The sequence below is a fragment of the Rhincodon typus genome, chromosome 21 (assembly GCF_021869965.1).
Source record: "Rhincodon typus isolate 14 chromosome 21, sRhiTyp1.1, whole genome shotgun sequence".
In the NCBI taxonomy this organism is placed as follows: Eukaryota; Metazoa; Chordata; class Chondrichthyes; order Orectolobiformes; family Rhincodontidae; genus Rhincodon; species Rhincodon typus.
In genome coordinates this window covers 44,293,949-44,308,542 of record NC_063352.1, presented here as the reverse complement: position 1 = coordinate 44,308,542, position 14,594 = coordinate 44,293,949, and the positions used below count along the sequence as shown (strand labels likewise).

The 14,594-nt window shown below is 40.4% G+C and overlaps 1 protein-coding gene and 1 non-coding gene across 2 annotated transcripts in view; both read left to right on the top strand.

Annotated features, from left to right (window-relative positions):
* alg1 (ALG1 chitobiosyldiphosphodolichol beta-mannosyltransferase) overlaps nt 1-14,594 on the top strand; it is a 37,558-nt gene that overhangs the window by 7,276 nt on the left and 15,688 nt on the right. Inside the window, exons 3-8 of the mRNA XM_048609756.1 lie at nt 4,179-4,259; nt 4,434-4,537; nt 4,629-4,777; nt 8,309-8,398; nt 9,222-9,332; nt 12,763-12,884. Coding sequence (XP_048465713.1) covers nt 4,179-4,259; nt 4,434-4,537; nt 4,629-4,777; nt 8,309-8,398; nt 9,222-9,332; nt 12,763-12,884 — 657 coding nt within the window. The remainder of the gene's footprint in view (nt 1-4,178; nt 4,260-4,433; nt 4,538-4,628; nt 4,778-8,308; nt 8,399-9,221; nt 9,333-12,762; nt 12,885-14,594) is intronic.
* LOC125485720 lies at nt 5,316-5,442 on the top strand. The gene has a single exon (XR_007264428.1). It is a non-coding gene; the product is annotated as a U6atac minor spliceosomal RNA (small nuclear RNA).

Below are 14,594 nucleotides of genomic sequence, written 5' to 3'. Positions count from 1 at the left end.
TGTTCATCCAGCTCTACACCTTGTTATCTCAGATTTTCCAGCATCTGCAGTTCCTACTATCTCTGATTGAAACAGTATAGGCAGCTGATTACCAAGCAATTACATGTCATTGCAGAAAGAGTATTTAGGTATAAACTATTGTAAATGCATCATTTGCATGTCTAATAACACCCGAAGATTCTTAAACACCATGATTGTGTTCTTTCAAACAACATTATATCATCAAGTCTTTGTTCTGTGCTAATACTGAAGAATCAAGTTCCTAAAATTCACTTCTGACAGCTCAGAGACACTGCCCAACAGCACAGGGAAATGACCCAATATGGGCCCACATGGGTTACAGTGAAGGCATGGTTAGTAAGTTTGCGGGTGACACCAAAATTGATGGCATTGTAGACAGTGAAGAAGGCTTTCTAGGATTACGGAGGGATTTTGGTCAAAGTGGTCAATGGGCTGAAAAATGGCAAATGGAGTTTAATCTGGATAAAGGTGAGGTGTTGCATTTTTGTACAACAAACAAGGGTAGGGCTTATACAGTTGATGGTAGGGTGTTGGGTAGTGTTGTAGAACAGAGGGATTCTTTAATGTTTGTGTCACATATAGACGGGGTGGTTAAAAAGGTGTTTGGCATGCTCACCTTCATTGCTGAGTCCTTTGAGTACAGGAGTTGGGATATCATGTTGAGGTTGCACAAGACATTGGCAGAGCCTCTTCTGAAATATCCAGTTCTTGTTGCTCAGTTATGGGAAGGATGTTATAAAATTGAATAGGGTTCAGAAGAGATTTACCAGGATGTTGCTGGGTATGGAAGATTTGAGTTATAAAGAAAAGCAGGATAGGTTGAGATGTTTTTCACTGGAGCATAGGAGATCGAGAGGCGACCTTGTAGAAGTTTATAAAATAATGAGGGGTATAGATAGAGTTGATGGTAGTTGTCTTTTCCCTAGGCTGGGGGAATTCAAGACTAGGTGGCACATTTTTAAGGTGAGAGGGGAAAGATTTAAAAAAAGACATGAGGGGCAAACTTTTTACAAAGAGGGTAGTTTGCATGTGGAATGAACTCCCTGAGGAAGTGGTAGATGTGAGTACAATTACATTTAAAAGACATTTGGATAAGTACATGAATAGGAAAGGTTTGGAGGGATATGGGCCAGTAACAGACAGGTTTTTTTTAAATTCTTTTGTGGGATGTGGGCGTCGCTGCCTGGCCAGCATTTCTTGCCCATCCCTAGTTGTCCTTGAGAAGGTGGTGGTGAGCTGCCTTTTTGAACTGATGCAGTCCTCCTGCTGTGGGTTAACCCATAATGCTACTAGGGAGGGAATTCCAGGATTTTGACCAAGCGACAGTGAAGGAATGGCGATATATTTCCAAGCCAGGATGGTGAGTGACTTGGAGGGGAGCTTGTATGTGGTGGTGTTCTCATATCTGCTGCCCTTCTCCTTCTAGATGGAAATGGTCGAGGGTTTGGAACGTGCTGTCTGAGGATCTTTGGTGAATTTCTGAAATGAATCTTGTAGATAGTACAACTGCTGCTACTGAGCGTCAGTGGTGGAGGGAGTGAATGCTTGTAGATGTAGTACTAATCAAGTGGGCTGCTTTGTCCTGGATGGTGTCAAGCTTCTTGAGTGTTGTTGGGGCTGCACCCATCCAGGCAAGTGGGGAGTATTCCATCACACTCCTGACTTGTGCCTTGTAGATGGTGGACAGGCTTTGAGGAGTCAGGAGGTGAGTTACTCGCTGCAGTATTCCCAGCTTCTGGCCTGCTCTTGTAGCCACTCTGTTAATGTGGTGAGTCCAGTTGAGTTTCTGGTCAATGGTAACCCCCAGGATGTTGATAGTGGGGGATTCAGTGATGGTAACACCATTGAATGTCAAGGGGCAGTGGATAGATTGTCTCTTATTTGTGATGGTCATAGCCTGGCATTTGTGTGGTGCGAATGTCACTTGCCACTTTGTAGAGGTGGGACGAGTTTAGTTTGGGATTATGTTTGGCATGGACTGTTTGGACCAAAGGGTCTGTTTCTGTGCTCTTTGACTGTATGTAGCAGCTTGACAACTGGTGCCAACTTAAAAGCAACAACCTACAGCAACACCCTGATGACCACCTTGCACATGGCAGAATCTGCCTCTCTCGGACTGGTCTCTCCAGCCATTAGCAAAAGTGCCCCATGTGAAACATCCCAAATGTTTTGATGAGATAGTAGGAACTGCAGATGCTGGAGGATCTGAGATAACAAGGTGTAGAGCTGGATGAACACAGCAGGCCAAGCAGCATCAGAGGAACAGGAAAGCTGACGTTTCGGACCTAGACCCTTCTGTTCATCCAGCTCTACACCTTGTTATCCCAAATGTTTTGATGTATGTCCAACATCTCATCTAGATGGAAGGATGACAGTAAAGTTCCTACAGAGTCGCAGAATTGTTGGAGCATAGAAGGAGGCTGTTGAACCAATTGTGTTGGTCGCAGCTCTCCAAATAAACTTTCGCCCGGTGAAATTCTCTGCCTTCTGCCTGCAACCCTGCAAAGAATAGTTTAATTCTTTGCTGAATGACTTACTTGATCCTGTATCAATCGTACTCTCTGGCAGTGCATTCCAGACCCAACCCATTCGTTGTGTGGAAAATGTTTGTTCTCAAATCAGTTTTGCTTCTCGTATTAATCATTATAAATCTGTGCCTTTTTACACCGGATCTTTCACGAGTGTGAACATTTTCTCCCTATATACTCTGTCCAGACCCCAGACGATCTTGAATACATCAATCAGACCTCCTCCCAGCCTTCATTTCTCCACAGGAAAGAATGCCCAATTCACTAATCTATCTTCATAATTGAAATTCCTCACCCCTGGAATTATTCTTGCAAACCTGTTATGCACTTACTGTCTTTTTCTCTTTCTAATGCCTTTATATCATTTCTAAAATGTAATGCACAGAACTGAATGCAATATACAGCTAAGGCTGAACCTTATCTTATACGAGTTGAATACGACCTTCTTGCTATTGTACTCTGAGAATTATTGAACAAACAAACAAACAAAGGAAAGGCTTTTTTTAAAAGGGACACATTGTGCAATATAGAGTCATAGAATCATACAGTGCAGAAGTAGACTGTTCAGTACAACTTTCATGCCGACCAGGTTTCCCATTTACTTGCATTTGGCCCATGTCCCTCTAAATCTTTCTTATTCATGTACCTGTCCAAATATCTTTTAAATGTTGTAACTGTACCTGTACTAACCACTTCCTCTGACAGTTCATTCCACATACAAACCACCCCCTATGTGGAAGAAAGTTGCCCCTCGGGTCCCTTTTAAATCTTTCTCCTCTCATCTTAAATTGTGTCCTCTAACTCCCCTACCCTACGGAGAAGACCTTTGCTGTTCCCCTTATCCATGCCCCTCATAATTTTATAAACCTTATTAAGGTCACCCTTCAACCTCCTACACTCCAATGAAAAAGGTTGCAGCCTGTCCTTATAAGTCAAACCTTCCAGTCCTGGTAACATCCTTGTAAACCTTCTCCGCACCCCCTCCAATTCAATAATATCCTTCCTATAGCAGGGCAACACAGTACTCCAAAAGTAGGCTAATCTACATCCTGTACAACCACAACATGATCTCTCAACTCCTTTACTCGTTGGTCTGAGAAATTAAGGTAAGCGTATCAAATGCCTTCTTTACCACCCGGTCTACCTGTGATGTGACTTTCAAGGAACTGTGCACCTCAACCCCTTGGTCTGTCTGTTCGATAGTGCTCCCCAGGACCCTGTGAAAGTCCTGCCCTTGTTCGTCTCGTATCAATGCCAAAATGTAGGATCGAAAAAGTATTTTACTTCGAAACATTTCCTTTTAAACACGTGGACTTTCAGATTTTTAGATATTGTTGCTAATATATCTGTTCAGAGATGGTAGCAGATGGGACTTTCATATCGGTCTCCTGGCTCAGAGCTGTGGACACTATCACTGCGTCCCGAGAGCCATTTCAGACTTTTTTTTTGAATTCAGGAATTCAGAAGTGTTGTCACATGCAACCCAACAGCATTTCCACCGTCAAATCACCATGACTGTGTTTTGATTTTGACTATTAACTGTGCAGTCAGTTTGAAGTTTACATTCAAAGCCCATTATGGGCAACGTTTCTTTCAGATATTTAATGGCTTTGTCTGAATTTCTTTCAGGTGCAAAACCTCATCGAGATATTTTAAGTAATGACAAGATTAACATAGTTTACATAACAGAGGTCATGACGACAATGAAATGTAAGTATTATTGCTTCATATAACTATCCTCCAAAGTCCATTGGATATCAGTAAACATTTATAGTTAGTTTGCCATTCACAAACAATAATAATCTGTTTGAAGATACAGATATTTTGTATATGTTTTGTAAAGACCAACTTCAGATGATTAAAGTTTGTTTCTATATTTTCTAGTTGGATCAAAGATTTTTCAGTATGGGCTCAAAGTCTTTGTGCAGACTTTACAAATATGTTACATTTTGTTAAAGATTGATGCTCCTTCGTACATGCTCCTACAGGTAAAACGTTGAGTTTTTTAATATACTTTCGGCTCTATTTACTGAACTATTTGAATAAAATGGTAGGAAATTCTCTTTGTTTTACACACAGAATCCACCTGGCCTCCCTGCTATTGCCGCTGTATGGGCAGTATGTTTGCTAAGAGGAAGTAAATTTATTATTGACTGGCATAATTATGGTTACACCATTATGAGTTTGACACATGGAGATCATCATCCCATTGTGCTGATTGCCAAATGGTTTGTATTGAATGAGTTTTGATATGCAGTTCACTACTACTCTGTAACCTGTCCAGTCCAAAGCTCTTGGGGGCCCCCCAAGTCATTTTGAAAAATCCGAATTTTCTGAATCATAGAATGATTTTAGAATGCCAAACTGCATGAACCAGAAACACTACAGTTCTAAATGTTTACCTGAAGCACAAATCAATAAAATACATTCTAAAGCACAAATAAAGTTCATTTATTTATCCAAATACTGATGTTGCGCATTTCCATTCAAGCAGAAACAAGAAGGTTCACTGAAAGAAATCCTTGACACCTGGTGTTTCAGAACAATGGATTTCCAGACTGGAGAGGTTACAATGTATTCTGTTTTTAATTCTGTCTTAAATTATCTTATTTTTACTGTTCCGTATATCATAGTAGAAACAACAAACGTTTCCAGAACAACAGAAGGTAAATTGGCCCAATATGTCTGAGCCAGCTGAGAAAACAATACAGCCTTATCCCACTTTCCAGCTGTTAGTCCGTTAACTGTAGTTATGGCACTTCACTTGCTTAATATGAAAGGAGAGAATGTTAGCACTCCCCTTGATAAGGATGGAAGGGGTCCTAGTGACCTTACAGCACACAAATGGTTAAGGCATTGCTATCTACTTAGTGGTACCTAACCATGTTTTTCTATACAGAAGATAAGTCTGTTGAATGGTTTTGACACTGTTGTCAAATCAAGTTGCTAGGTTTTTATAATACAGTGTTTCTGCCTGTCAGACAGTGTGCTCCAGACCCCACCACCCTCTGGGTGAAGCAAATTCTCAGCTCCCTTGTAATCCAGCTCATTGTCTTAAATCTATGCTGCCTGATGATTGACTTCTCTTAAATAAATCCTTCTTAGCCATGCTATGCAGCGGCCTTAAAAATGTATTCACCTCAGTGACAAATCCACTTGGCATTCTCTGTTCCAAAGGTAATGGCCCCCCAGCCTATCCAAGCTTGTCTCATAGTTAAAATCCTCCATTCCTGGTGAATCCTTTCTAGTTTGATCATATCCTTCTAAATGCATGACCAGAAGTGAACGATAACTCAGGTCCACCCGTTGTTTTGTACCATTTTAGCATAATATCCCTGCCATCATAGCTTTGGCTTTTGCTTAATAAAAGGAAGGTATTCTGTGCTGTCTTGTCCAGCTAATTTATCCATCCTGCCACCTTTGAAGAATTTATACCTATTGCTGTCTTCTGTGTTTCTCAATATTCTCCCATTTATAATGTATTCCCGTGCCTTGCTTGCCCTCTCCTGAATGCATTACCTCACACTTTTCTGGACTGATTTCCATTTGTCACTTTGACAAGTCCACTGATAGCTTATTGGAGTATAGAGCTTTCTTCTTCGCTACCAACCACGTGACCAATATATGTAATGTTACAAGCAGGTGATGAGGGGTGAATTGGCTCTCCCTTTTTTTTAAAACCCCTTTGATTGCGACAAACGTTTGAAATCATGCAGTAATATCACACTTCAGTTAAAATGTAGTTTGCTAGGTCAGAGTTAAGGAGCCAATTACCAAAGTTTTCTTGAGTGACTTCTCTTGACTTTTCTTGACTTCTATCAAATCTTTTCTCAGCCACCTACTCTCCAAGGAAAACAGTCCCAACCCCTCTAGTGTATCCCCATACCTGAAGTTTCTCATCCCTGGAATTATTCTTGTAAACCTCTTTTGCACTGTTCCAAACCATTCACATCCTTCCGGACGTAATAATGTGGAGTTGCCAGTGTTGAACTGGGTGGGGGGGCGAGGTCAGAAATCACACGACACCAGGTTATAGTCCAACAGGTTTATTTGAAATCACAAGCTTTCACAGCCTCACTCCTCCTTCAGGTGTTAGTGAGAGAGGTAGCATCAGACACAATTTATAAGTAACAGATCAAAGGGTCACACCACTGATGATCATATAAATTCTGTGTCTGATAGTGCCTCTCTCGCTAACACCTGAAGGAGGAGTGAGGCTCCAAAAGCTTGTGTTTTCAAATAAACCTGTTGGACTATAACTCGGTGTTGTGTGATTTCTGACCTTCCTGAAGTAAGACTCCCAGCTGAGTTCTAATGAGTGTTCTATATAAATTCGTCATAAGCTCCCTGTTTTTGTACTTTATGCCCCCTATTAATGAAACCTAGAATAGTGTATGCATTATTAATGGCATTTCCTACCTGTCTTGCCATCTTTAATGACTTATGCACCCAGGTTTCTCTACTCCTTCACAACATTTAGAATAGTACCCTTTATGTTATAGTGTCCCTCCATTATCTTTGCACCGAAATATGTCACCACACACTTCTCTGCATTGAACTCCATCTACCAACTAACTGCTAACTTGTCTTTGTCTTTTTGAAGTTTTACACTCTCCTCCTCACAATTTTCAGTTCATCCAAGTTTGTTGTTCACAAACTTTGAAAGATCTGGATCAGGAAAAGCAAGGATCCTAATACTGACCCCTGGAGAACTCCATTCCAAGCCTTTCTCCATCTTAAAAAGTATACCCATTAATTGTTATTTTCTGCTATCACTCAGCCAATTTTGTATTCATGTTGCTACTGCCCTTTTATTCCAATTACTTTCCTAACAAATGTGTTGTGTGGCACTGTGGAATGCCTCATTTACACATCTTCAACCCTCTCTGTTATCTCTTCAAAAAAAACTCCATAAAGTTAGTTTGAAGTTTTATAAAAATGTAATAACCTTGCTTCAAATTTAGGATTACAGCACGAGTGAGTGAGTTTGTTAGAATGGATTAAATAGTGCCCTAGAATAGCCCAGAGGCCAAATCTTGACTGAAGGTGGAATTTTTACGCCTAAAAACTGTGTCGTACATCATGTGATAGGGATGCTGCAACAGTTTTTAAACACTGAAGACACCTAAATTTCTGTCAGAAGGTGTTTCAGGTAAATTCAACGTTTTTATAATGCAGCTTTCCTTTAGAGGAGGCTGCCAGGGGAATGCCTTTCACAAGCAGACTTCCATATAGTATAGAAATATTAAACATAAACTGGAAAGTTATAATTTTTAAATATTTAATACATTATTACAATCCTGCTAGGGACCATTAACATTTAAGAGACATCCGAATACCTTGTTTTAGTGGATCGATACCACAAGATTTCATGTATTTAAGCAAAAACTTTATTGTATGTAAAACAATTAAATAAAACAAGCACTATAAACTTAATTTGGTTTATAACTATGGATACTTTACACTCAATTGCTTTTCCGAAATATCCTTTGTACTTTATATCTTTCAGTTATTTATTTTTTCTGGGACTACCAAAAGTATGTCAGCATCCTCTGGGAACTATTCTAATTTTGCTCAGTCCGAACCATTCTGAGGTGAAGATTTGATCTCCTACCTTTTGATTGTGGATGCCTCAATCATTTGCTCTTGTTGTCTTCTCGCTACTTTCAAGCTATTTAGGAAGGAACTATGTATTTATTACAATTGTGCAATTTGTGATTTGATCTATGCTTTAATATGCTTGAATTTTTAAAAAATAGGTATGAACATTTTTTTGGAAAGCTCTCTGATTCAAATCTATGTGTCACTGAAGCCATGAAAGAAGACTTGAGAGTGAACTGGAATATCAAGTGAGTATATAAGATGATTTGTCATACCACAAACATTGGATTCAACGTATATTTTACCATTGTATCCTGCAACCATAGCCTGTCCTGCCCTGATTTACTTTAACAGTAAGCCCAGCTTTAACGCTTTAGAACTGGGGGAGCAACAATCGGAATCTAGTACAAGCAATGCTTTAACTGGCACTTTTGATAAACCGGCAAAAATTATACATCGCAAATACCGCAAACTACCACAATGTCTGAGTATGCTGTAAATAAAGTATAATAAAAATGTGTAACCTCCTGCATTATATTTTTTACATTGATTTTAGAAGGTGGGTTAATGTTTTTACATAGATGTTTTGAGGGATGTTGATGTCTGGAAGCTTCTCTTGGTCAGGGTTTACTGCAGTTATGCATACCTCTTAATTTCTGGAAAATTTGATGAACCATCACACTCCTTCCATCAGTAACTGTTGATAAAAAGTTTGCTGTACTTAGTATTCATAAGTTACATTTAGGATAGGTTGGTAACAATACGGTCTGCTTGTTCTCTAGTTATGTTGCATAAATTGAAAGTTTCTGACTGTTATCCTGGTGTTTATGGAGAGCTGTATGACGCTCTATACAAGTTGAAGAAACAAATCTAACAATAACAATAATGAAAAGAAAATAATGGTAAACATTGGACTTATACATAACACTTAGTTCAGGGTTATTAATTGAGAGTGCACATGAGAAAAGCTAAGAATATTATTTTTCAGCTGAATATGCAAGAAATTAGCTGTTATCTATTTTGTTGAGTTACAGAGGTGAATATATTATAATTAAATGTGTTTTATTACAGGGCAACCACACTATATGACTGTCCATCTCCCATCTTTAGAGAAACCCCTCTAGAATTACAACATAAACTGTTTAAGAAACTTGCTAAAGATTTTGATGCATTTAAAGCAAGGTATGCTTCATATTTTTGCAGTTACAACATTTAAAAGGCATCTGGATGGGTATATGAATAGCAAGAGTTTAGAGGGATATGGGCCAAATGCTGGCAAATCAGACTAGATTTATCTAGGATATCTGGCCGGCATGGACGAGCTGGACCAAAGGATCTGTTTCCGTGCTGTACATCTCAATGACTCTATAAAACTTGAAATACTGTAACTGTAAAGTGAACAATGAACCTTTCTTATACCAAGCTTAATTTCATGAATGCTGAAATCCAATAGGTAAAATTTCCACTGGCGATGTAACTGCCATTATTCTAAACTAATTTTGCATTCAATGATGTCCAGAGACCAAGACAAATGCTCTGTGAAGGAAATATGCTGTCCTTACCTCCTGGCATGATCTACCTATGACTCCAGTTTCATTGCAATGCGGCTCTCAAATACCCTTTGAAATGCCTGAGTAAGCTAGTCTGTTGTATCTAACTACCATGAGGACTAAGAAAACGGAATGAAACCAGAAGGACCACTCTCAGGATTGGAAATGACAACAACGAACGTAGTAATGTTTACTTGCAAATTCCCCCAACAAACATCTGAGAGCTTGTGCCGTATTTCAGAGAGCTGTCCCCACGGTAAGCCATATTCATATTCAAGGAATCAATGTCCCAGACACAACTATCACCATCCCGGGGTATTTCTGTCCTACTGGCAGGTCAGATGCACTGGAAAAATGCCACAGTAGTGGCATACAGTGGAAAAGAATTGACCTGGGAGTACACAACAGTGACTGTGGACTGTTATGAACTCTCATGACGACATGCCAAACAAGCTAAGAAAGTCTCCTTCCGATTACTACATATGGCCAGTATGCCTCCATGAGATATTTTAAACAACCTTATCAGGAATGTTGTTAGTCACCTCTGGAGCAGGAGGGACTTGAACCTTCTGAGAGCTATGGACACCATCACTGTACCTGAAGAGCTCCCCACTCCTCCGTGTTGAAGAGTACTTCGAAGAAGCACAGCAGGTGGCACAGAATGTACTTTGGTTGGAGTACTTCACCTTCCATCGCCATAAGAGCTGTCCAAGTCTTGAGCATATAGCTTCAAACTGAGATTGTGGCAGGTGGTATGGGAGCCATCAGGAAGGAAAAGCAAACTTTACCTTGTCCTCACCAAACTGCTTGTTGCATCAGGACAGAATACTTCCCAGCCTGTGTGGAGACTGCCCAGTCTTTGCAGAGACAAAATCCCAGCTTCATGTTGAGGTTACCTTCCATTATTTTTAAACAGCACTAACACAATAAATGGGATAGATTTGGAACAGATATAACAAATCAAAACTGGGATTCACGAGGCGCTGTGAGCTATCAGCAACAGAATTGTATTCAACCACTATCTGTAACCTCATTGCCTGACATGTCCCCAACTCTGCCATTACTATCAAGCCGAGGGATTCACTTGGTGCAGTGAAGATTGGAGAAGGACATGTCATGAGCAGCACTAGGTTTACCTAAAAATGAATTTTGATGCCAAGTAATATAAGCAGCATGTAATAGACAGATGGAAGCAACCCCACCAATAGATCAAATCTAACTTCTGTACTTCTGCCACATTCAATTGTAAATGACAGTGGGCAATTAAACAACAAAACAGAGGAGGCTGTGACAACATTCTGGCATAGTACGAAAGTCTTGTGTTCCAGAAATAGCTGCACAACTAGACAAACTGTTTCAGTTTACCTATGACTGGCATCTATCTGGCAATGTGAAAATTTGCTCAGATATGACCAATTCACAGAAAGCAGGAAAAATCTAGCCCGGCCAATTACTCTCCCATCAATCTATTCTAAATCACCAGCAAAGTGATATTACGGGTCAGTTAGCTTACCAGTTATTTGTTCACCGACTCTTAGTTTGGGTTGTGCTAGGGGCGCCCAACTCCTGAGCTTGTTATTGGCCTGGTTCAACATGGATAGATTAATTGAACAGTAAGAGGTGAGAATGACTTGACATCAAGATAGTATTTTACCAGATATAGCATCAAGGAACCCTAGTAAAACTGAAGTCAATGGGAATCAGAAAAATCTCAGTTCTTTGGAGTTGCGCCATCTACAAAGGGCAGATGGGTGTGGTTGTTTGAAGTCAGTCATCTCAGCCCCAGTACATCTCTTCTGGTGTGCTAGGTCTAACAATTTTTAGCTGCCTCACCAATATTCCCTGCATCATAAGCCACACAAGTGGGTTAGGATTAGAATTAAGAACAAAAACAAAGTTGCTGGAAAAGCTCAGCAGGTCTGGCAGCATTTGTGAAGAGAAAAACAGAGTTAACGATTTGGGTCCGGTGACCCTTCCTCAGAGGAAGGGTCTGTTCTGAGGAAGGGTCACTGGACCTGAAACGTTAACTGATTTTTTTCTTCACAGATGCTGCCAGACCTGCTGAGCTTTTCCAGCAACTTGTTTTTGTTTCTGATTTACAGCATCCACCGTTCTTTTGGTTTTTATTTGGGATTAGAATTCATTGTCAATTACACAGTGTTGAGCACCACTTGCAACTCTGCAGATACTGAATCAGTCCATGCCCAGATGTGACAAAACATGGACAAATAACAGGCTTAGGCTGATAAATGGCAATTAATATTCATGCCACACAAGTACCAGGCAATGGTCATCTCCAATGAGAGAGAATCTAACCATCGCCCCTTGATGGCATGACCATCATTGAGTTCTCCACTATCAACATCCAGGTTGTTGCGTTGATTAGAAACTGAACTGGAGCAGCTGTACAAATAGTGTGTCGATAAGAGCAGGTCAGAGGCTAAGGATTTTGTAGCAAGCATCTTGCCTCTCATCTCCCCAAAGCCTGTCCACCATCTACAAGTCAATATGTATGAAGAAACACCCTTTCCTTGCCTGAGGGAGTGCAGCTCCAACGACACTCGATGCCAAACAGTATCCAGAATAAAGCAGCTCACTTGATTAGCACCCCGTCTACCATATTTATTTTGTATTTATTCTCACCACAACTGATGCACGGTACAGAAGATGCACTGCAGCAAATTACCAAGTCTCCTTCAATAGCACCTTCCAAACCTATACCCTCTAGAAGGAGAAGCACAGCATACATATGGGAACACCACCAACTGCAACTTCCCTTCTAAATCACTCACCATTCTAACTTGGAGCTATATCACTGTACTGAAATTCTGGAACTCCAACAGCACTATAGGTGTACCCACACTACATGGACTTCAGTGCTTCAGGAAGACCGCTCACTACCACCTTTCAAGGACAACTATGGATGGGCAATGAATGCTGGTCTGGCTGGAGATGCCCGTGGCCTGTGAAAGAATTTTTAAAAAGTAAATGTTTTCACAATTGAAATGACGGTAATTTGATATTATAGGTGCTTAATGATGCATTTTTTTTCATGCCATTAGGAGTGAATCCGTGCCCTCTAATTTAGAACAGACAGCGTTCACAGAACTACATACTGGTACTGGCAATGTCACCCACATCCAAGGCAGACCTGCATTATTGCTTAGCAGTACTAGCTGGACAGGTAAGCCAGACGTTGTTTCTTCCTTTCACAAATTTTAGTGCACGGATTTTGTTACTTGTCAGCATAGATCGGTATACTGATATTAATGTGAGAGGCTACAGGAAGAGATGTTGAGAGAAGACTGATGAAAGTGTTGGAATATGAGGATTAGAGATGGATAAATAGAAAACTAGGTTGCAGTACAGAGTGGAGATTGTCGTTAATAGACATCTGTTTAAAAAGACTGGTCCAGGTTTAATGGTTCAAATGCCCTCTTCTGCATCAGATCTACAACACTAAAGTGACAAGCCTCTGATTCCCTGTAGATGCAGACATTTGCAGCATTTAATCTATATTAACCTTTATTCGTATCTATGTCTTAGGAAGCCATCTGGTATAATTAAGTGATGTCGTTTAGCTTGTGAGGATCTTTTGAGATGATATTTGTTAATGTTTTGTATCTCGGAGGAAAACTGCCCTTTTCTTATACCTAAATTATGACTAAAACCGAACATTTACTAAGCAAGTGAAACTAACATTGCGGATTTGCTTTTAAAAAATCTTGTAGCCATACCTCGATGCAAGTATTCTTCAAATTGTCAAAATTGCCTGATTTCCCATGAGATTTTAACTGCAATATGTACAGCTTTGTGGACAGTAATGCCACCTACTGTCTATATAACTTCTGTCAGTAAATTGAGCTCAGCAGGACTTGAAGTCAAGTTGCCAATTTTAAATTATCTTAGATATCTGAAATACAAAAGAAAACTTCAACAGTAGTGAAAACAATTGATTCCTCTGTCTCTTTCTAAAAAGTGTTTCAAACAAATTACTAAGTGTGCATCAAATTATTGGATGAACATTTGCACAGGTGAAAATTGTATTGAACATCACAGTTGCAATATTACAATATTGTCACCCTGGACTTTGTTGCTTCATTTGGTGCCTTTGCCCAAAATCTTCAGATCAGCTCACAAAAGTCACATGTCCAAACTGGCAGGTTGTGACTAGTGGAGTGCTGCAAAAATCAGTGCTGTTAACTCAGCTATTTACAATCTGTTTTAATGACTCAGACAAAAAGACAGAGGCGTCATGTGTCTAAATTTGCTGATGATACACTGCTAGATAGAAATGTAAGTTGTATAGAGGGCACAGGGGCTGCAGGAACATATAGACAGGCTGTAGCACATGGGCATCAAGAAGATAGAATATAATGTGGGAAAGTCTGAAGTTATCACTTTGAACATGAGAGTAGAGATGCAGAATATTTTTTAAAAGCTGTGAAATTTGCAAATTGTTATTTGGTAATCCAAAACTTACGTGTTGCTTGAAAAAAAACATGATTTGTCGCTCCACCCACCGCCTCCACAGCCAGCAGCTCCAGAGGAGACAGCAATACTCAGCCCTGCCGAGTCTTCACCATCCCCCTCAGACCTCCCCCTTACTGAGGACGAATGGTCAGTCCTCAGTAAAGGGCTCACCTTTGTCCCCCTCCACCCACACATCAACGAATACCGGTCACGTCTGGACATAGAGCAGCTTTTCCTCTGCCTCCACGCTTACGTCTTCAACTGTGAGCCTAACCCTCCCTCTACTGACCCCTTCTCCCGCCTCCAACACACCCCCTCCTGCTGGACACCACCCCAAGGCCTCCTACCCTCCCTCAACCTCTTCATCTCCAACTGCCGTCGAGACATCAATCGCCTCAACCTCTCCACCCCTCTCACCCAC